Genomic DNA, 24,046 nt, shown 5'->3' with positions numbered 1-24,046 from the left:
TTAACCAAGGCATAAAGGAAAGTTCCACCAACCTTGGGATCTTCCAGCACCAATTCTTCCTCAAAGATGAATTGGATAAAGGAACAAACAAAGAAAAGTTAACAAAGCTTTGCTTGAAATTTTCACTATCAAAGGAGTCTAAAGTTTACAAGTGAAAAAGTCATACTTATATACAAAAGGAAGTGGTGGCAAAGTGAGTATTCATAGGCCATTAATTAGACAAGTAAGCTATGGCCTTAATTTAAGCTTAGCTAATCAAATAAACTAATGTCATAACATATTAATGAAGAAAATGATAAAAAAGGAACAAACTTTCCCTAAAAAGTAGAATTATGTCCACCAACTAAAGTTACTTGCTTCTTCTTTAGTTGCAATTCAACTAAATGGGTTTTATGGCATCTTGGGCTCCAATTTAAGTGATGGATGGCTGCTTCATCTACTTGGGCTTCAAAGTGGGCTTGTAGTTGGCTTCTTGGATTCAGTTAAGCTTCCATTTCATTAAGGTCTTAGATGCAAGTAATAAGAGTGCACCCAAAAGTAAAGTTGGGCCAAATTGGAGATAACAAAGATTCTTTGGGCTTGCATGGAGCTTTTCCCTTATTCCCTTCATTAGCTTAGGTCGAGTGGTGCATGGCTAAGAACTTGGGGTCAAAAATATTGAAGTAGCCTGTAACCTCTCCTAACCATTGGGTGTGTTACAGAAAAACGGCATGAGTTCCCCTATTTTAGAGGGCCCGGGGAATATTTTTCTCTTTTTCATTATGCCCTGTAACACTCCCAATTTGTAATTCACACAAACCAGTCCTACCAATCGACTGGATTTTCATCACATAATCATAATAAACGCTTAAAGCATTTTATACTAGTACTAATCTTCTCTAATCTTTTTCATACTTAACGTGTCTGAACTATTTACAACAAAATAATTAACACAGAACACGCATTTAACACGTATCATCATTCTTTTCTTTCACACATTTATTCCTTTCCTTATTACACAGATATGAATCACTCATTATGATTTATGCATGTATGAGTGTCATGACATTTCTATTTTCTGTTCGTACATCTTTCTTAACTCTTTATCAGCCACACAGGCTTGTATGCATAATTCTAATGCAAATGACTTTCATAAAATATTTACTAATTTGTTTCTCTCTCTTTCTCATTGATCGATCTAGACTACATATGATAATACTTGCAGTCACCATACAAAGTATAATTCTCTCTTACACGCATATTTTTTTTTTCTTTGCTGTCCACACAGTACAGCTAATATTTTTCATTGCTGTCCACATAGTACAACTGATATTTTTCTTTTGCTGTCCACACAGTACAGCTGATATTTTTCTTTTGCTGTCCACACAGTACAGCTGATATTTTTCTTTTCTTTGTTGTCCACACAGTACAGCTGGTTGTCCACACAGTACAACTGATTATTTTATTTGCTGTCTACACAGTACAGCTGGCGTGTAAGGATTTTAAGTATGTTTTCTGTTTTCCTGTATCATATGAGTCATTATGAAAACATGCATGACTTAGAAAATATTTTTCCTCTTTCTTTATTTTTTTCTAAATCATGCATATATTATGATTCCTCATGTATGCATATATAACCATATTATGAAATATGCGCATTTGTTATTTTCTCTTATTCTTTTCATTCATTCTCAAACATCATATTATTTGCTCACGCATTTCTATATATATATATATATATATATATATATATCATGCCTCAAATTAATTTTAATTATACAATATAGGCTTAATATAAAGGTTATTTCACATAACATGCACATAATTAAACAACATTAACCTATATCGCATAAAATGACATTTTTGCCCTTATGGCCAAAATTACCTTTTTACCCTTATGGCCAAAAATTACATCATGAATCCTAATGAATTTCTTTATCCTTTTAAGCATAAATCACCTTAATTCTAATACCTTACATACTGATATAAGTAAAGGTTATTTAAATAACCTAACTCAAATTTACTTTAAGTATGTAAAGTATGAAATTCTTACCTTTTCTTTGCTGATTTGGTGATTTAAGCTTATTCACCTTCTTTTCTTCTTTCTGGCAACCTTAATCAACCAAAAATATGATCATCCATCAAAACCCTAAACTTGACATATCTTAAAAATTCAATTTCTTACCTTAGAACTAATCAGAATTGACAGATCTACACTTTTTATAACTGGAGCCTCTGGAAATTAGGTGGTTTAGCTAGGTTTTTGGACGAATTTTGGTTAAGGGAAAGCTTTAGCTTAATTTCATGGAGTTCTCAGCTAAAAATGGAGAAGATGAATAGATTATATATTTTATAAGCCTTTTGGACCATTTTGCCCTTAATCTTTTCCATAAATTACTATTTTATCCTTAGCCAATTACCAAAAGCCCTTAGCACCACCATATAATTTCAAGTGTGCCCTTCAATTTTAATTCCCACTTTGTCCCTTGAATCTTTATAAAATGACCATTTTACCCCCTTTGAAAAATATTGCTCATTTAGCAGTTTTCTATAATTCTTTTGCAATTTCTTTACACAACAAGTTATAAAATCAACTCTAGGGGTAATTTTGGAAGTGGAGTTTACTGACACACCTGAATTCGGATGTTACATTTCTTCCCCCCTTAAAAGAATTTCGTCCTCGAAATTTAAACAAATAAGTTGGGAAATCTCTCTCTCATTTGTTGCTCAACCTCCCATGTGGCTTCTTCCACCTTATGATTCCTCCATAATACTTTCACTAATGGAATTGTTTTATTTCGGAGCTCTTTTATTTTTCTGTCTAGTATCTGCACCGGTTGCTCCTCATAAGCTAAATCTTCTTTTAATTCCACATCATCTGATTTCAAGACATGTAAAGGATCGCTAATGTACTTTCTCAATAAAGAAATATGAAATACATTATGAACTCGATCCATACTAGGTGGAAGTGCAAGTCTATAAGCCACCTTGCCCACTCTTTCTAAAATTTCAAATGGGCCAATAAATCTTGGAGCAAGTTTCCCTTTTCTTCCAAATCTCATCACGTGCTTGTAAGGGGCTACTTTCACAAAAACTTTGTCACCCGGTTGAAACTCTACTTCTTTCCTTTTCAAATCTGCATAGCTCTTTTGTCTGTCCTGAGCATGCTTCAATCTAGTCTTGATAACCTTTATATCTTCCACCATCCTCTGGGTTAACTCAGGCCCAAGAACTTGACTCAAATCATCTCGCTCTCCTATGTCATCCCAATGTAATGGAGATCTACACTTTCGTCCATAAAGAGCCTCATATGGTGCCATTTTAATGGTGGACTGGTAACTATTATTATATGCAAATTCAATCAATGGAATCATTTCATGCCAGGTCATTTTATAATCTAAGCAACAAGCCCTCAACATATCCTCTAGTATTTGATTCACCCTTTCTGTTTGGCCATCTGTTTGAGGATGATATGTTGTGCTAAATGCCAGCCTAGTACCCAATGCTCTTTGTAAGCTACCCCAAAAAGCTGAAACAAATCTGGGGTCTCTATCCGACACAATAGTTTTGGGTACGCCATGTAATCTCACAATCTCCCGTATATAAATCCGGGCCAATTGATCTGAAACAAAACTATCTTTCATTGGAATAAAATGAGCCGATTTAGTCAATCTATCTACAATCACCTATAATGCATTATAGCCTTTTTGTACTCGAGGTAGGCCAATGATGAAATCCATTGAAATATCTTCCCATTTCCATTCAGGAATACTAAGTGGGTGAAGCAAACCTGAAGGTCTCTAATGCTCGGCCTTGATCTGTTGACATACCAAGCACTTAGCTACATAGTCACCAATATCTTTCTTCATACCTATCCACCAATAAGTTTTCTTTAAATCCTGATACATCTTTACTCCCCCAGGATAAGCAGTGTAAAGTGTATCATGTGCTTCACTTAGGATTTTCTTTCTCAACTCCAGGTCTTGGGGAATACATACCCTGTTTCTAAACTTAAGCACGTCATCAATCATTTGAAACTCAGTTGTTTTCCCTTCACATATCTGTTGACTTATTTTCTGGCACCATAAATCTTCTATTTGCTTTTCTTTTATTTCATTGAAGAGATTAGGTTAAATTTCCAATCTGGCCACTTGACTTCTTATCACCTCAATCTGTTCCCTTTGAAACTCTTTCTGTAACTCTATCTGAATGGTGAGGTGAGCTATGACAATCTTTCTACTCAAAGCATCGGCTACCACATTTACTTTACCCGACTGATATTTAATATCACATTCACAATCTTTGACTAGCTCCAACCATCTTCTTTGTCTCATATTCAAGTCTTTTTGAGTGAAAAAATATTTTAGACTTTTATGGTCGGTGTAGATATTACATTTAACTCCATATAAATAATGCCTCCAAATTTTTAAAGCAAAAACCACTGCTGCTAACTCTAAATCATGGGTAGGGTAGCGTGTTTCATAATCTTTTAACTGCCGAGAGGCATACGCTATCACCTTACCCCTTTGCATCAGCATAACTCCCAAGCCATTATGCGAGACATCACAATAAATATCATAATCTACACCTTCCTCTGGTAATACTAAAATAGGAGCTATAGTTAACCGTCTTTTTAACTCTTGGAAACTCTTCTCACAAGCTTCAGTCCATAGAAAAGGAGTTCCTTGTCTGGTAAGAGCTGTAAGTGGCTTGGCTAATCGGGCAAAACCTTGAACAAATCTTCTGTAATAGCCGGCTAGCCCTAAAAAGCTTCTAATCTCTTTCACAGTCTTTGGCCTCACCCATTCAAGTATTGTTTCTACTTTACTTGGGTACACAGCTATACCTTCCTTAGTAACCACATGTCCCAAAAATACTACTCAATCCAACCAGAATTCACACTTAGAGAATTTGGCATACAATTTCTTTTCTCTCAATCTTTGTAGCACAAATCTCAAGTGTTCGGCATGTTCTTCTTCTGATCTAGAGTATATCAAGATATCATCAATAAATACCACCAGAAATTTGTCAAGGCAATCATGAAATACTCGATTCATTAAATCCATAAAGATTGCTGGAGCATTAGTCAATCCAAAGGGCATTACCACAAACTCGTAGTGCCTGTAACGGGTCCGAAAAGCTGTCTTTGGAATATCTTGCTCTGTAATCCTCACCTGGTGATAACCCGATCTCAAGTCAATTTTGAAGAACACAGAAGCTCCTTTGAATTGATCAAATAAATCATCAATTCGAGGCAACGGGTATTTATTCTTCACCGTCAGTTTATTCAACTCCCTGTAATCAATGTACATACGAAGCGACCCATCTTTCTTTTTGACAAATAGTATGGGTGCTCCCCAAGGAGAGTGGCTAGGTCTAATAAAACCCTTATCTAAAAGTTCTTGCAACTGTTTCTTTAATTCTTGTAATTCAGCTGGAGCCATTCGATAAGGGGCTTTTGAAATTGGGGCTGAGCCAGGTTCTAACTCGATACTAAACTCCAACTCTCTCTCTGGAGGTAAACCTGGTAGCTCATCAGGAAAGACATCTGGGAAATCTTGTACTATTGGGACATCTTGAACACCCAATCTTTGAACATCATGCTCATGCACCACATGAGCTAAATATCCCGTACACCCCTTTTTCAATAATTTTTGTGCTTTTACATTACTGATCATCATATTAGGTTGATGACCCTCTCCGAAATTAAAGTAATCCCCATTATCAAGTAGAAATCGAGCCTTTTTCTTTCTACAATCAATCTCAACTCCATATCTTTCTAAGAAATCCATGCCTAGGATAACATCAAAATCAGGCATATCAAAGACAATCAAATCCACCTTTAACTCTCTCCTATGTATCACTACCCTCTGGTCTTTTAACATCTTATCAGTAATCACACTCCCACCATCTGGCATCTCAATTCTAATAGAATGGGTAGATCTAACAGGCACTAAACCTACCCTTTCAATAACCCCTGGTGCAATAAAGGAGTGTGTAGCTCCTGAATCAATCAATGCATATAAAGAAATAGAGTGGAAAAAGAGCTGACCAGTAACTGCAGATGGACTAGCCTCCGCCTGACTATGGGTAGCTGTATAAACCCGTGCATTAGTACCTCTCCCTGGTTGCACTGGTGGAATTAGGCTTTGTGGTGGTTGTATCTGAACTGGCACTTCGGTACTTTGGCAATCTTTTGCTATATGCCCTGGTTGTCGGCATCTATAACAAATCACCTGTTTCTGCTGGTACCAACATTCCCCACTATGACGTCTCCCACAAATCTGACATTAGGGAATATTTTGGGTTGGGAAGGACTTGCCCTCAAGTCTTCAAGGTGGCTATCCTCCATGTATGGTGAAAGATCTCTAACATTGAAGATGGCCGAGACTTCTCCTATTTCATTTGGAAGATTCACCTTGTATGCATTGTCATTCACCTTTTCAAGCACTTCAAATGGTCTAACAACCCTTGAAGCAAATTTACTCCTCCTCTTGCTTGGAAATCTCTATTTTCTCAAATACACCCAAACCAAGTCACCAGGTTTGAAAATGGATGGCTTCCTATGCTTGTTGACCTTCTTCTTGTGAGCTTCATTAGTCTTCATGATTTGAAATTTGATGGATTCATGGAGTTTCTTCATGGCAGTAGTTTTCTCCTTGGCTTCCTTATGAACTTGCACATCAAGAGGCAAAGAAGTTAGATCCAAAAGAGTTAAAGGATTGAGACCGTACACTACCTCAAATGGAGAGTGTCTGGTTGTAGTGTTTAGACTTTTATTGTATGCAAATTCAGCTTGGGCAAGCTTCAAATCCTAATCTCTCAAGTGTTTGCTAACCATGGTCCTCAAAATGGCTCTCAAGGTTTTATTGATTGCTTCAGTTTGGCCATCCATTTACGAGTGATGGGAGGTGCTAAATATGAGTTTAATACCCAATTGACTCCACAAAGTCCTTTAAAAATGGCTTAAGAAATTGGTATCCTTATTTGAAACTATGGTTCTAGGGATTCTATGAAGTCTCACCACTTCTTTGAAGAATAAGTCAGCCATTTTGCTTGCATCTTCAGTTTTGGTGCATCGTGATAAGTGAGCCATTTTTGGAAAACCTATCAGCCACCACCATTATTGTATCCTTCCCTCTTTGAGTTATAAGAAGAGCTACCACAAAATCCATGCTAAGATCTTCCTAAGGCTGCTCTAGAACTGACAAAGGCATGTAAAGACTAGCTTTGAAATGAGATTTGGACCTTTGACAAGTGCCACACCTTGTTACAATGGCTTGGACATCACTAACTATCTTAAGCCAATAGAAATGTTCTTTAAGCATATCCAAGGTTTTATTTATGCCAAAATGACCTGCCAACCCACCACCATATGTCTCCCTAATGAGAAGCTCTCTAAAAGAACCCTTAGGGATGCATAATTTGGTTCCTTTGACAAGGAAACCATCTTGGATAGTGTAGTCTTCATAGGCACCTATTGAACATTTCTTCAAGATCTTTCCAAGCTCTTTATCTTCATGATAATAATCTTTCATAAGTTGAAACCCAAGGACCCATGCATCAAGTATGGATAATAGATAATGTCTCTTTGAGAGTGCATCAACAACTATATTAAAAGCTCCTTGCTTATAGGAAGAAACAAAAAGAGAAAGATTGAAGGAATTCTACCTATTTAGCATGCCTTGCACTTATCTTTTGTTGGTTGCTAAGAAATTTCAAAGCTTGATGATCTGAATGGAGAACAAATTGCTTAGGCGTTAAGTAATGGCTCTAATGATCTAAGGCCTTAACAATAGCATAAAATTCTTTATCATAGGTAGAATATCTTCTTTTTGTATCATTAAGCTTCTCACTAAAATAAGCTATAGGTCGTTTAGCTTGAGTGAGGACTACCCCAATGTCAACTCTACTAGCATCACACTCCACTTCAAATACTTTATCAAAGTCAAGTAAGGCTAAGATGAGGGCTTCACATAACCTCTTTTTAATTTCCTAAAATGCTTTGGAGACTATCGTGGACCATTCAAACCTATTCTTATTCATGTATTCAGTGATGAAAGCTATGAGAATGCTAAAATTAAGCATAAAATGCCTATAGAAAGAAGCAAGGCCATGAAAGCTCCTTACTTCAGTAAGAGTCTTCAGTTAGTGCCAAGTTTTAATGGCTTTTACCTTAGATTGATCTACTTAGATGTCATCTTTGGAAACTACATATCCAAGAAAGACAACTTGGTCTATAAAGAATTCACACTTCTTTTCCTTTGCATACAACTTATTCTTTCTCAACACATCAAAAACACTCCTCAAGTGCAAAACATGATCATCATAAGTTTTGCTATACACTAATATGTCATCAAAATACACAACAACAAAAGAGTTAATGAAAGGTTTGAGTACCTCATTCATAAGCCTCATAAAGGTGTTTGGGGCATTTGAAAGGCCAAAGGGCATAACCAACCATTCATGTAAGCCTCCTTTAGTCTTGAAAGTTGTCTTCCATTCATCTCCTTCTTTTATCCTTATCTGATGATAGCCACTCCTTAGATCAATTTTGGAGAAGACATAAGCACCATGTAACTCATCAAGCATGTCATTAAGTCTAGGGATGAGATACCTATACTTGATGATTATATTGTTAATGGCTCTACTATCCATATATATCCTATATGAGCCATCTTTCTTAGGAATAAGTAGGGCTGAAACAGAACATGAACTCATGCTAGGCCTTACAAAGCCATTTTCAATTTATTCTTCCACTTGCCTTTGTAACTCTTTAGTCTCCATGGGATTGCATCTATAGGATGGCTTATGGGGCAATGATGCACTTGGAACCAAGTTAATTTGATGTTTAATGCCTCTTATAGGAGAGAGGTCGGATGAAAGCTCTAGTGGGAACACATCTTCAAATTCGGCCAAGAGAGGTTGAACTAAAGGATGAGCTTCTTTCTTCTCGTGTTTGATCTCCCCTTCAAGTATAGGTAATGCAAAGATAGGTTGCAAACTCAAGAAAGCCTTTTCTACTTGCTGCCCATTCATATACATACTCTCCCTTCTAACTTATTTCCTTTCGATAGCCTTATTAGCTTCTTGGGGACTAAAAGGTAGCAAAGTAATGGTCTTCCCTTTGAATTTGAAGGAATAAGTGTTCTTTTTACCATTATAAGTCACTTCTCTATCAAATTGCTAAGGTCTCTCTAGCAACAAATGACATGCATCTATGGGAACTATATCACACACAATCCTATCTTGGTAATGTTTGCCAATAGAGAAGGAAACAAGTACTTGTTTGGCTACTTGAAGGTTGATCCCATTGCTCAACCATTGGAGCTTATATAGTTGAGGATAAGGTATGGTAGACAATCCAAGTTTCTCTACTAATGTAGATGAAGCCACATTTGCATAACTTCTACTATCTATAATCAAATAACACATCTTGATTGGAAAATTTGAAGTCTTTGCTCTTTATGATAGAGAGGCTTGGCATGCAAAACTCTCTTAATAACTAGCAACTCTTCTTCATCAACTCCTTGTAGAATTTCTTCTTTTTCCTTTTTGGCTTCATCACTTTCATGGATGGAAACTTCACTTTCTTCTTCTTCTTGAAGAGACTCCTCAATTGCTTGTATCTCTATCAAGGATAAAACTCTCCTATTAGGGCATTCAGCTTGGAAGTATCCATAACCTTGGCATTTAAAGCACTTTTTGTTAGAAAGGTTGGTCTTCACCATATTAGGCTTGTCCTTAGTTGGTTCCACCAATTTTTCCTTGCCTTTCTCCTTGGAAGAAGAATTAGTACCATTTATGTAGGATGGGAAAACTTTATGGAAAGTAGTTCCCTTGGTAAAAGATATGTTTTTGTTAAATAATGTTCTTTTGGAGAATGACTTAGAAACCATGGGTTTCATGGCCTTCTTTTACTTCTCCACTTTAATAGCCAACTTACACACATCTTCAAAAGTGCAATATGGTTGCAACTTCATCATATGAGCAATGTCTTGATTCAATCCTCCAATAAATCTTGCGATGGTTTACTTCTTTACTTCTGGCAACTCACTCCTCATTAATAGCTTCTCAAACTCCCTTATGTAATGCTTCACTCCATCACTTCCTTGCTTAAAGGTGTGTAGCTTGAGGTATATATCTTGTTTATGGTTGTTCAAGAGGAATTTTCTCTTCATAAGCTTCTTTAGTTTCTCCCAAGATCTCACTCTTTCTTTACTGTCCCTTTCCCTTTGCTTCTTGAGATTTTCCCACCACAAGGATGCATAATCCTTGAATTTCAAGGTGGTAAGCTTACATTTCTTCTCATCCAAATAACCCTTATATTCAAAAACTCTTTCAATAACATATAACCAATCAACAAAATCATCTGAACTCATGCTCCCTTTGAATTTTGAAATTTCAATCTTTAAACCCCTATCGTCATTTTTTCTCTCTTAGGTGGCCTCTCTTGTTCTTCCTCACTTGAGTCATTATGAATTATCAATTCCTCCCTAGTATCTCTAGGAAGAGGGGGGGAAAGTTTAATATGTCTTCTTGGGTGATGTAATTAGGTTGGGTGAGGTGGAGGAGGGGGTATTTGGCTTTGTGTTAAAGTTTGGGGTTATGATAAGGGGGCTCGGCTTTGAGTGAGGGTCAAGTCTCTTATCATTTGCATCATTTGATTCATTTGATCCCTAATGGCCTTAAGTTCTCCTTTGACCTCTTCTTTTAATGTCATGTAGGCAAATTCCCAAGGATAAAGAGGTGAGGAGGTTGAGGATAAAGTTCTTTTATGAGACATTTTTGGTGATGGCTAGTGGGTAAAGACTAATGGTTATAAGTGTTTAAGGGTTGGGGGGAGTATTGGTAAGTGTTTAGGTTAAAGAAGTTTTGTGTTTTACGTAAATGAAGGTTCTGTAAATAGTAACTTTATAGTAAAGAGAAAATTTCAGCGGTGAACATTAGCTTCGAGAGGTAGAAATCAGTCAACAAATCATACAAACATCCTAGGCTCTGATACCAAATAGTGCATTTTCATCAAGACAATGCGATAACACACAAACTCAATTATGAAAATTACTATTAATTTAATATAGCAGTAATTTGTTTTTCAATTTTAACCAATCAAATGACCTCTAAATCATACAAATTATATATCATTGGAAAAAACATTCAAAGAGTTTTCTAACGATATATAATGACAACCACAACTCAATCAACAAGACATTCAAAACTAGTTTCAAAGTTTGTAGGCAAAAACTGAAAATTGCAAAATCATACACTGTGAACAGTACGCAAGGCATACAACACACATTCAAATCTTCACACTTTGCATTTCAAGGGTAACAAAAAAATTAACCAAGGCATAAAGGAAAGTTCCACCAACCTTGGGATCTTCCACCACCAATTCTTCCTCAAAGATGAATTGGATAAAAGAACAAACAAAGAAAAGCTAACAAAGCTTTGCTTGAAATTTTCACTATCAAAGGAGTCTAAAGTTGATAAGTGAAAAAGCCACACTTATATACAAGAGGAAGTGGTGGCAAAGTGAGCATTCATAGGCCATTAATTAGACAAGTAAGCTATGACCTTAATTTAAGCTTAGCCAATCAAATAAACTAATGTCATAACATATTAATAAAGAAAATAACAAAAAGGGAACAACTTTTCCCTAAAAAGTAGAACTAACCACCAACTAAAGTTACTTGCTTCTTATTTAGTTGCAATTCAACTAAATGGGTTTCATGACATCTTGGGCTCCAATTTAAGTGATGGATGGATGCCTCATTTACTTGGGCTTCAAAATGGGCTTGTAGTTAGCTTTTTGGACTCATTGATGCAAGTAATGAGGGTACACCCAAAGTAAAGTTGAGTCAAATTAGAGATGAAAAAGGTTCTTTGGGCTTGCATGAAGTTTTTCTCTCATTCCCTTCATTAGCTTGGGTTGAATGGTGCATGGCTAAGAACTTGGGGGCCAAAAATGTTGAAGTGGTTGGAGATACATCAGTTTGGTTGAGGGAATATTTTTTGTACAAAAATGAAATATTACTCCAAAGATAAATTAATACGTTTGATAAAAAATTTTAGATATAAATAATTATTGTGTTTTATTTAAATGTAAAAAAAAACACTAAAATATTATTTTACTTAAATATCCTTAGGTATAATTACTCTAAAATATTTTTCTTATTTTTTGTTATCTTAATTAAAAATGAAGATTTTTTTGTTATCTTAATTAAAAATGAAGATATATTTGTCTAAAAAAATTAATAAGGATAGAATTATAATAAATTCAATATTAACTTTATAATCTTTAATTTTAATATTTAAGTGACACTGACAGCACTCCTATATTACCTTCTACATTATTATTGGTAATAAAAAATTTTTAAAATATTTTATTAGATGACAAACCAAATAAAGTAATATAAATTATAAAAGATAGATTATCAGAATAATTTTTGATTACTTTAAACCAAACACCAAAAAAGGGAATTAGCTATTTCAAACCTATCCAAGGAATATTAAGGAATTTACGAGAGCTCTTGAATAAATTTGTGAGGAAGTGCTCATTAAAGGCTCAAAATTTTTGTGAAATCAGCTGTAATCTTCGATTAACATAATTTTTATGGACAAGCATAATAGGTACACAAACGACTTGAGTAATGAATGGAAGATGAACAAGCTTCAAGAGTTCCTTCTACTAAATCAGTGTTAAGATTATGACTATTCATTCCACGTGCTTGTTGTTTAATTTCTTTTACTATGATCATTTTCATGAATATCACTTGCGTTGGATTGCCGAGAATTGATTCGAAAATTCTTCCTTGAAGTTCTGAATCCAGATAGAAGACGAATACTCCTGGAGAGCTTTTCTATAATTTTAATGAAACGTCAAAGTGCATAATTTACAGGTAAATGAGAAGTTATGTACCAGTTTACAGTGGAGAAATTCATATAACTAAAATTTTAGCTATGTTTAAACAGATTCATATAACTAAATTGCTAAGTAGAAATACGCATGAGTGCTTATCAATTGTGCTTTACTGACAACTTATGAACGTGGGTCACCATGCAAACAATCAACATGCTTCATCTTATGCAAACAATCTAAGAATAATTCAACATTATGTCCATTGCTTTAAGCATAAAAACATAGTCATTCTCTCTTGCGGATATCCTAATCTTTTTAAAATCCAATTACAATAGCTATTATCAGCTAACTGGTAAAAAAATTAGGATGTCGGCATCCGATCGAGAACTTTCAAATACTAAGATTCATTCATTCAAATATTAAGATAAAAAGATAAAAAGTTAAAAGAAAGCCACAATGTTAATCAATCTAAGCAGAAAACCTTCCATTGAGAGAGAATCCGAAGAGACCAAACCGTTTTACTTTAGCTAATTCTGCCACGACCAAAGGCTCAGAAATAGCTGCTCCGACGAATCCGCAGGTTGCTCAATCTGACCATCAAAGTAATAGGGGTCACATGAAGCTTTTGATTGTTGTAGCTTCTCATCAATCACTTCCAGTAGCATGCTTTGTGTAAAATATAGCTCATACACATTGTCTAGCTGCAGGAGTTCATCAGATTGTAGCTGTTTTTCTCCACCGAGACCAAATTGATCGTTCATTTCCATTGGGCTTACGGCTTCAAAACAAGGCTCACATAAATTACTTTCTAGCTGCAATGGTCGCTGTTGCTGCAATTGCTCACCAACAAAATTTGACTGCAAGCTCATTATTGAACTGCTGGCTTCAAAATCTTTACATGATCCCACTCCTTTTCTGCTATTCTCCAGCTCCTCTTGCGCACTTGGTTTTCCCTTATATTTGATTTTACAAAGTCTCCACTCCTGTAAAAACATCAAACATGAAACTACTACTTACGCAGGGAAATTGCATCAGAGAAATACCGCCTTTGACCGGTTTTTAGGCGAAAATTTTTCTATTCATCAAATAGGATACCAAATATCTCTAATGAGCTTTAAAAGAAGAGTTTCTCAAATTTAACGTTAACCATGAGTAACTTATTTTTGCGCAATGAGCTTCTCTACAACAAGATCACCGCAATGATCAAAGTAACACGTTTTCCCTCAATTCCAAATGGATTTATGATTAAAGGAAAGTGGGTGGCAAACTAATGTTACTGTCAAGATTGTTCTTCAACATTTTAAAGTTTTCAGTGGAATCTCCTCATTAGCTAGTTGATTTGGGGAAATTAACTTAAAGAAGAAAAGAATAGGAAAAATAAAATAAAGCAAAGAATGAACTGGCGCTTACCGTTGAGTTGGATTCAAGGTTATATTCATGCATAATCCAATTAGTTTTGATGGCGGTGTTGCGCTTTTTGTCATTACCTGTGAACCTGTGAAACGTCAATGGCCTCTTGTAACCCACCACACGTTCGTTCGCATAAATTGTCTTAACATGGCCGGTAGCTCTCCACCATCCTCGACCTGAGACTTCTCGAGAATCATTCTCTTTTACGCAATAGCAGTATCTTTCGTTGATAGGCACAGCCATATTACAGTCCCCTGTCACATAAAAATCGCACAGATAAGCTCGTATCAAATTGATATTTACAAAAATTCAAACAAAAACTCCACCGTCTAATTAAATTGATCTAGGAATAAAGTAACATGCAGCAAGCATCAATTGCTTTAAGGAGGAATCTAAGAATCCAAAAAGTAAAATAAATAAATAAATAAATAAAAGAACAAATAAATAAACAAGTTATGAAGAGAGGAGGAAAATTAATTAAAGAAGCAAGAAAGTAGAGCTCAGTTAACGAACATTCAAGATCTTGAGGATCAAACTCATAGACGTTTCTTTCAACAATGAAATGTCCGTGGAGAGGCATTTCTTGGCCATAAACTTTCCTTTCAAGAATTTGGATGAGCTCTTCATCAGTGGGATTGAACCTGAACCCTGTTGGCATCATCTTCATTAATTCCTCTGAAAATTAAGCTGGTTTTTCTACTCGATCAAATTCATATGAAAAATGAGACCCCAGGAATTATTCTTTTAACAATGGAGAGATCTAGGGCTGACAAGGACAAATAATTAGAAGATGGCTGTTTGTGTCCACATTTACAAAAGTCAACAAAAAATGATGATTATGTCTTGCTGCTTTTGATCATGTTAGAGATATGTGGTAACTTTTGCATTTAAAAGATGCATTAAAATAATTATAATTTAACTTTCCTGTCAGGTTATGATAGCCCTACTACAACTACGTGAGCAGTGAGCATTTAAAAGGTGCCAATAATGTTTAACTTGATATCAAACTTTTTCGCCAATTAATTACATTTAGATCCCTTCATCTATCGGCGATAGAATTTATGAATTATTGGACCAATTTAAAATATTATTAAGTTTTTTTTTTTTTTTGTCTATTATTAATTAATCTCCCGCACTTGTTTCTGAGAACCGGCTTTAAACTTGAAGCTGGCATTGAACTTTATCATCGAGGGCAAATGACTTAATCCTATCTGAGTTATATTGAAACTCCAAAATAATTATTTTTAATTTTAAAAAATTTAAATATTTATCTAATAATAGAATTTTATTAAAATTTTAAATTAAAATTAAAAATAAAATTATTATTTGATAAAATAATTTTAAAAATTAAATTTTTATCATATTTTCTCTTAGTTTACAAAAATTTAAAAAATAGTGATTTCATCTTTAAGGCTTTGAAACCATCAGTGGAGATAACAAAGTTTGTCATCTTTAACCGCATTCATCCTCTCGTCCAAATTATCTCTCTGTGTCGACTTGTTCCCACCAACCGATTAAGAAGATAACTCCAATGAAGATGATTTTATCTTCGTCAGAGGAAATATCTGTTGTCGGTGGATGGGAACAAGTCAGTAGGAGAAGATAAGTCGGGAGAGAGAGTCAACACAACCAAAGATAATGAACTTTACCGTCTCTAGCGATAGTTTTAAAACCTTAAGAGTGAAATTGTTACTTTTCAAATTTTGGATAAGGGTATACTGTTAAATTTTTAAACTGAAAAAGAAAAATATAATAAAATTTTAATTTTTTAAATTATTTTATTAAATAATGATTTTACTCATAATATTAACTGAGTTTTTTAACAGAATTTTACTGATGAGTGGGTGTTTATGTTTTAAAAAATTGTATGACATGGGTTTAGGGTTTCAGTTAACCTTGGGTGAGAATAAGTCTTTTGGCCTTATTATCAATGGGAGACGATACTATATGATTTTATTGGCCATATATGGATGCTCAATCGCCGCATACTTTGTGAGAGCATACAATAAACTAGAATCGACGATGCTTTAATAAATTGGTGGACAATTAGAAAAATTTAATAATTAAAAAATGGATGTAACGTGAACGTAATGACTATACCTCTTAAATAAAAAGAATATTTATTAGAAATTTGACATATATTAATAATTTGATCTCTACACTAAATGTACAAGGTTGTTATTTTGATAAAGTAAAAGAATTTAAGAACAAGAAAGACAATTTTAGAAGAGCATAAATTCTGAAAAATAGCTCACTTAGATTTCATTCATTCCAACAGAATTACAACTCATTCCTTTTATACAAATTGCAGGTACAGTTGGTAATCCAAGAGAAAATCAGTCCGTACCTTTTAAAATTAATTACAAGAAACACCAACTCACCGGTCAGATGAAATCATCAAGAGAGGAGAGCACCAAGAGCTATCATTTATCCCTAACAGAAAGTTAACACCATCAGTCAACAAAACATATCTGACTTGTACCTTGAGCAATTAACTTTTACAGAGACTTATTCTTTCTATACAAACGTCGTTATATCAGAAATATTACTGATTTTTCATTCTTAACATCCCATCTCAAATAATCTAATTTGCAAAACGAGAATGAAAAACTGCAACACAACAATCACACAGTATCATCATCATTGCTATAACTTCTCTCATCGTCACAGTATTATTCAACATGATATTGTACAACAACAACATAAAAACTTCTTTCACCAGCCAGTAGATTGTTGATACATCACCAAAAAAAAAAAATTTATACACTCATCAGAAAATCACTTCTCACTACCACAAAATCTACTCATGCACTGCAACGTCACTTCTCTCAGCAATGAATTGCATTCATCCAACTGTATTTACTCATTAATACAAGGGCCAAAGGACTATTTTTCACCCAAGGTTTAATGAAACACAAATACAAACCTGCATTAGATAAAAAACTCAAATATCTATCCGTGAGCTAACTTTTATTAAAATTTTCTATTAAAGTTAAAGAATAAAATTGTTATTTTAATAATAATATTAAAAAAATATATATAATTCATTATATTTTTTCTTTAGATTTTAAAAACTAACAATTTTCAAATTTTCAAATTTTCAAATTTTGAAAAGTAACAGTTCCCCCCGCCCCCCAAAACCTATGGTTTTTTTTCTTCCTCTTTTCGGCCACAAGTGATGACACTTTCAACCCTAAGTGGCCACTGTCAACCTACCATACTTTCCCCAACATCATTGTCTAGCCACCCGTTTGGATTCGATGAATCTATAAGATGAGTTTTGTGGGTTCTCTTCGTGGTTGGAGATCTTTGGGGTTGGGTTGGAAATCGTCCAAACGACAGTATGGGTTCTCTTTGTGGTTAGAGCAAGTTTTTTAGGGTTGAAAGCATTGTTGTTAGTGGCTAGAGAGAGGAACAAAAAAAAAAAAACTCTAGGCTTGGGGTAAAAATATTACTTTTTAAAGTTTGAAAACTTTATGTATGAGTGAAGTTAGTTTTTAAAACTAGGAGGAAAATTAATGAATTATATATATTTTTAATAATGTTATTAAAATGACGATTTTACCTTTAACCCTAATAAAAAATTCTAACATAAGTTAGCCCATAGATAGATGTTTAAGTTTTTTAATTTAGCGCAAGTGAGTATTTGTCTTTTCATTAAACCTTGGGTGGGAAATAATCCTTTGGCCTTAATACAATAATTGCAATAAATCCTCTCTGAAATATTTTGAATTCAATAACATATTGCCAATTATCAATTGTATCAACAAAATTCTTCCTCACTAAAATATTGTTAGGAAAAGATGGAATAAAATTTTTAACTAGAGAGTTTCTAGAAATAAAAATTTTAATTAACACAAACAAAGCACAGGAGTTTCATTACTCCTTGAATCACTCGCAAATTTATAAGAGAAATTTTGACAATGGAATGATTTACAATGAAAGCAAACTAGTCTATTTATATCAGAATGAAAGCAAATTTTGAGTTAGTCCATTCCAATGTGTGAGGCCCATGTCTGTCTCTTCTAGTTTAGGTTTTCAATACTTTATCACATGTATTGACGATTATTTTCGTTGCATTTGGTTATTTTTAATGAAATCTCATTTAAAGTTATATTCCATATTTGAATTATTTTGTGTGAAATTAAGACACAATTTAACATTATTATTCGTGTGTTCAGTGATAATCCTCGTGAATATTTTTTTACTCCTTTTACTAAATTTATGTCTTCTTAGGGAATTCTTCATCAATCCTTGTGTTTACATCTTATAACAAAATTAGGTTGTTGAATATAAGAATAGACATCTCATTAAAACTGTCTACATCTTACTTTTAGATAATTAGGTTCCTTTTTGGTTGTGGGTAGACACTGCGCTCACTGCTTGTTTCTGTAAATGATAGGTAAAGAAGAAGATGCAAAGAATGTCATGTATGTAAGTAGAACAAGAATTAAAGCATGATTAAGACATATAAGAGAGGGATGAAACTTTTACCTACTCTTTTACCTCCCATAGGGATATAAGATGATAGATTAAACTCATCACTTGAAGAACCTCCAAAAGAGTGCACCTTCTAAGCCAAATCTTAGAGAGAAAGGAGAGTTTTTAGTTTGTTTTTGAGAAAGTAAAGTGCAAAAAATGCTTATGTTAGTTCAAAATGAATTAAAATGCACTTTATATAATGTTAGCCCATTTTGCAATTTCAAAATTCTTATTTGGCCCAACAAATTCATAATTTTAAGCTTTATTATGCATGTATATCAAATATATACCTTAGCCATCTTAATTTCATCTCACTAACATTTTAACTTTTAAAATGTTATTTTTTACGCCCATATAATATTTTTATATGATTTTCATTATCCTTCGGAAGGTGCTAGCTATCCTTGGATAATTAATCCTCCCTTTATAAAGTTTGGTTTATTGGTGTGACTTTTTAGGTTTATTATGACATAGTCGTGAGTCTTTTTTCAGACAATCCAAAAGTAAACTGGAAACTCAATAACTATAGTAAACATTTAGCAAAGTGTTATAGCCCTTAAACCACGATGAAAAAAAATACTCCATTGAATCTAATATCTCTGATAGTAATTTCATATAGGTAAATTTCTGATAGATTTTGGACTCATAGATTGTCAAAGTCTTAATTTTGATTTTTTACAAATCATTGATTTAAACATTCAAAACATGTCATAACGAACATCATTCGTATGACTTATATTATACTTTGGCCAAAGATTTGATTTCTAATATTTATTGATGTTTGCTAAAGAACTAAGATCCGAGTTGAATAAGTAGATATTCAAAATTCAATATTTCTCAAGTCAATAGATCCCATCTTAACCATCATTCTTCTCCATATACAAATAACACATGACCAATATGACTTGTCTTATGAAATGTGGTTAATCCTGTATATATACACCATATGAATCACATGTATCTATATCAGATCTGTCCATGACGTCTTAAGTTAAAAGATTACTTTGTACACTAGTATGTTCTTACAATAAGTCATTGACTATGATTTTATGACTATGTTTCTTATTATTATTGGTCATATTCAAAAAACGGTTTTGTAACTGTTAATCCATACTAATACCCTAATGACATGACCTCTATCATCATTCACACTAATGTCATCTCATAACATTCAACAAAGATATTCAATATGCCTACTATGTAATATAATTGTCCAAGTTATATCTCATCCTTAGGGAACAATTCGATGATTTAGTTTGTATTAAGTGAGTCATCTGGATAGTTCATACACATATTTTATATCATCGCAAAATGAAGGAAACAACTTATGCATATAAACAAAAAAACTACTTCTTTATTAATAAATTATTTAAAAGAGTATATATAAGATGAAATGCCTTAAAACTAACAATGTGAATGGTTTTTAGGGCATACACTAACAGTTTCTTGAATAAACAAATGTCTTCTTTAGTCACAAAATATGGCACCTTATTCAATTTTGTTCCTTAATTAGTTGTTATACTTTTTTCCTCTTTGTGTCTTTGGTTACACGTGCTTTGTCTGTAAGGAATTTGCAGCCTTTAGGTAGTGAAATAATGATTAGAAATTTTAATAAATAAACAAATATATTATAAAAACCCCTTTTGGATTGCCCTTGTAGAATAATTAATTTACAGACATGTTATTAGCACTCATAGGGTGTTTATAGAATATATATGTGTAAAGACAGTTTCTTTGACTTCCATTGATTGAGATAGATTGTGAAGTCACTCTCAGAACTAAGAGTATGTTTGAACCTCGGTATCCATAAGGAGCATGAACTGAATTGAAGGCTAAAATAATACTCAAAGACAGCTAGGGCTTGAGCATGATTTATTAAATTTGATGAAAGCCACAACAATGGCTAGGGTTATGCAAGGCACATAAATAATATGTGCCACGACTACTTCTATGAGAAATAATACAGACCATTTGCGCCACTCCTTAATAAACTGTGTAAAAAGAATTGCACATAATGTGCATATATATATATATATATATATATATATATATATATATATATATATATATATATATATATATATAGACACACACACACACACACATACGCACACTCTCTCTTGAAGTCCCACCATGTATTTATAGATAGTATTGCTATATTATATGATTTTTATATTACTTATATTTTATTATTATTTAATTTAACTTTTATTTAAAGTTATGCCCACATTAGTTATGAACATCTCCTAATTTTTTGCCTAGTAAAAGTTTACCCTTTGCTTTGGCGAATAAAGTTTCAATGAATAGGGTTTTAATTAGGGCATCATATTAGAAGGCACCAATGTAATCTTAGACTTAATATTTAATTTAAGGGTTTTTAATTAATTAATCTCAGCAGATTGAAGCTGTATGTTAAGTGATATTTGTAAAATATAAACATCCACATATATATAACAACGTAAAAATAAACATGCCAGCACATAACCATAACTAATGTGAAACCCTTCAAGCTAATAGAGTTTGACTAGTCAACCTAGGGAATCTTTATCTTTAGATCTTCGTGCTTGTCTTTTTGCCCCCAGTCTTCAATAATTATATGGTTTTGTTTCCTAGTTATATTATTCTAAGAAAATAAAATAAAAACCTAAATTAAATAAAAAAGGGAATTAAGACAAGGCGTGCAGACCCTATTTTTGAATTATAACCCAAATAAAATATTCATATTGGTTCTTTGGCTATGTATTGGGCACAATGCATACATACAGTCATACATATACATCTAATTAAAATTAAATTTTAATTATTATTTAGCCAAGTGTAAAATTACATTCTGGTCCTTGAAGTTTTGTAAAATTATTATTCAACAAATTTAACAAAACAGGAACAAACTGTGTTTTTTAACTTTGTCGGGTGTGTAGGTGAAACGTACAATTGTGATTATGAATTCAAAAAAATTCTAAAAATATGCACAGTTGGCACACAACTTGAGCACAGTTGGACTAATATGAAAAATTGTCTAGCCATGACATATTACTGTCTCATGATTAGACATCTAGCACCATGATGAGTCACAATTAGACTAACATTAAAATTGGTTTGTCATGACACCATTAGTGCCATTAGTAGTAACGTGTCACGACAAGACCAAATTGGAAAATGGTCTAGCTGTAACTTCTTTAAGGGGGTCTTCATGTGTCACAATTAGACCAATTTGAAGATGGTCCAACTGTGGCACTTATGGTTGTAGGCACTAAGTGATGTGTCACGATTAGACCAACAATAACTGCTTTAAGCGGGTTTTCATGTGTCACGATTGGACCAATTTGAAGATGGTCTAGCCATGATACTTATAGTGCTAGGCACCAAGTGACATGTCATAGTTAGACCAACATTGGTCTAACCATGACACCTCTTTTAGTCCAAGGTCCTTGTAGACAACACCTCTATTCATGACAGTTTTTCAGACAAGTTTTTTAGATTTTCTAATGACAAGAAACCCAAGAAATTTGGTTCTTGATAAACCTTCATCGATGTGAGCAAATATGACACATAAGCTATATCACACTAATAAGAACAAATTTCCACCTACATTCAGCCTACAAAAATAACAAACTCTAACAAAACAATCAGAAAAAATCACTTAATAATTTAACACATGTTTGCATTATTCATGAAACTTTACAAATCATGTAGCAACAAGTAAAATAATCAAAACAAATAGGTGTATTTTTCATGAAAATATACCTAAATGGTGACATTGATACTACTGTAGGGTTTTAGGGCACTGTTAACTAGAGCACAATGGAATTAAAAACGTCTAAGAACATACATTCCTAAAATTAGGATACTAATTTTAAAACATATTTAAAATAAACATGTAAAACATCCATATGGTGTTTTAGGGTTATACCTATGTTGGTGGCTCTTTCAAATCTTCACATGACAAAAAAACAATGAGGCAACATCCTAGTATCGACGTAGAGCATGAACGCGAGATGGTGTCTATGTAGAAGGTTGTTAGGGCTTCTTTGTGTTGTACAATTATGTTCATTAGAATAGAATCAAAAAAACCCAATGGCTAGGATTTTCTTAATTTCTATATGTATTATATGTTATTATTTTTAATTGACTCAAGCTTATTATTTATATTTTTATGCAAGTGTCCAAGTGCAATAAAAGTTTAACTCATATCGGACACCTTCAACACACGTGCATAGATGGTACACTTGTGTGCCACTTAGTACACTTTAAACCATGCATAGATGGATACTAAAATGCATCACCCGACATGAATCATGCTTTGCACAGCTTAAAAATTCTTATCCAACTGTGCCAAGCTACCATTTGGCTTGGTGCCACAGGGTATTATGTACACCAAAGGATTTTGGCCAAACGTGGTCAATAGAGTTTTCCCTCTCCCTAAACACCAAGATTGTCAATAAACGATCTTTGCCTATAGGTTCAATTTAACCCCTATATACGTGTGACCCATAAGCTCTCTATTAAACCAACAATGTTTGAATTCAGGTTGAATTCTAACATAAATCAAGATTAGTCTCTTGCAAAGCATCATAACCACCCGACCAACAAAGTGTCAATAGACATCTTTTAAGGATTTACAACATCATAATTACATGCAATTCAATCCTTTCATCAACCAATATCACTCGAGGTAAAACATAAAAATGTATTTGTCTTAGTAACTCCTTAGTATGAACTAATACACATTAATAACTTACAAAGATTAGGTTGCGAATTTATCCCACAATGGCCATGTTGGATAGTGGGGTATGTTGGCAAGTGTCAAACCATACTAATCTTTATTAAGATGGTCTAGCGCCTTCAAGTCATAGGATCATATTCACCCATGGTGTTTAGAGGATTTATTCCATAGACACATAAGCAACCATCTATATGGATATCCTCTAATAAAGTTAGTCCAATGAACATGTGTACAAAATGCACTCATGTATTGTACCAAGCTGTCCATGAACAACTACAACACATGAAAACTGTCATTACCTTTTAATAGGGTCGCTCAATACTATGATAATCCTATCGTCATTACATGTGTCGTTGTTCATTGTAATGTCAAGATTATAGGCATTTCTAGAATGACTATTAAATTATACATAACATTCTCATGATCAATCATCTGATCCCCTCATCATAGTTCTACCATTCTAAAGACATTTTTTTACACAACCATATAAAATGACACATACATATGAATTGAATAATAATTAATCCTTTATTAATTGATAAAAGAAAAATTACAATTACAAATGTCAAATCAATTAGCTCTAGGGCATCTAT

The 24,046-nt window shown here is 33.5% G+C and overlaps 1 protein-coding gene across 1 annotated transcript; it reads right to left on the bottom strand.

The window, feature by feature from the left end:
* Positions 1 to 13,075: 13,075 nt before the first annotated feature.
* On the bottom strand, positions 13,076 to 15,041 carry LOC123195900 (NAC domain-containing protein 41-like). The gene is made up of 3 exons (XM_044609762.1): positions 14,762 to 15,041; positions 14,249 to 14,502; positions 13,076 to 13,821 (listed from the first exon to the last, which is right to left on the bottom strand). The coding sequence occupies exons 1-3, from the start codon at positions 14,913 to 14,915 to the stop codon at positions 13,366 to 13,368; spliced, it is 864 nt and encodes a 287-aa protein (XP_044465697.1). The 5' UTR covers positions 14,916 to 15,041; the 3' UTR covers positions 13,076 to 13,365.
* Positions 15,042 to 24,046: the final 9,005 nt, after the last annotated feature.

Source organism: Mangifera indica, chromosome 14 (assembly GCF_011075055.1).
Source record: "Mangifera indica cultivar Alphonso chromosome 14, CATAS_Mindica_2.1, whole genome shotgun sequence".
NCBI lineage: Eukaryota > Viridiplantae > Streptophyta > Magnoliopsida > Sapindales > Anacardiaceae > Mangifera > Mangifera indica.
The sequence above is the reverse complement of the archived record's forward strand: the minus strand, read 5'-3'. Positions and strand labels throughout refer to the sequence as shown.

Bases quoted from the DNA above. Each gene is read 5' to 3' on its own strand.
- LOC123195900 (XM_044609762.1), bottom strand. From the start codon at position 14,915: ATGAAGATGATGCCAACAGGGTTCAGGTTCAATCCCACTGATGAAGAG. The intron at 14,503-14,761 runs GTTCGTTAACTG...TTTATGTGACAG, and splicing joins TGATCCTCAAGATCTTGAAT to GGGACTGTAATATGGCTGTG. The intron at 13,822-14,248 runs GTAAGCGCCAGT...ATGTTTTTACAG, and splicing joins ACCTTGAATCCAACTCAACG to GAGTGGAGACTTTGTAAAAT.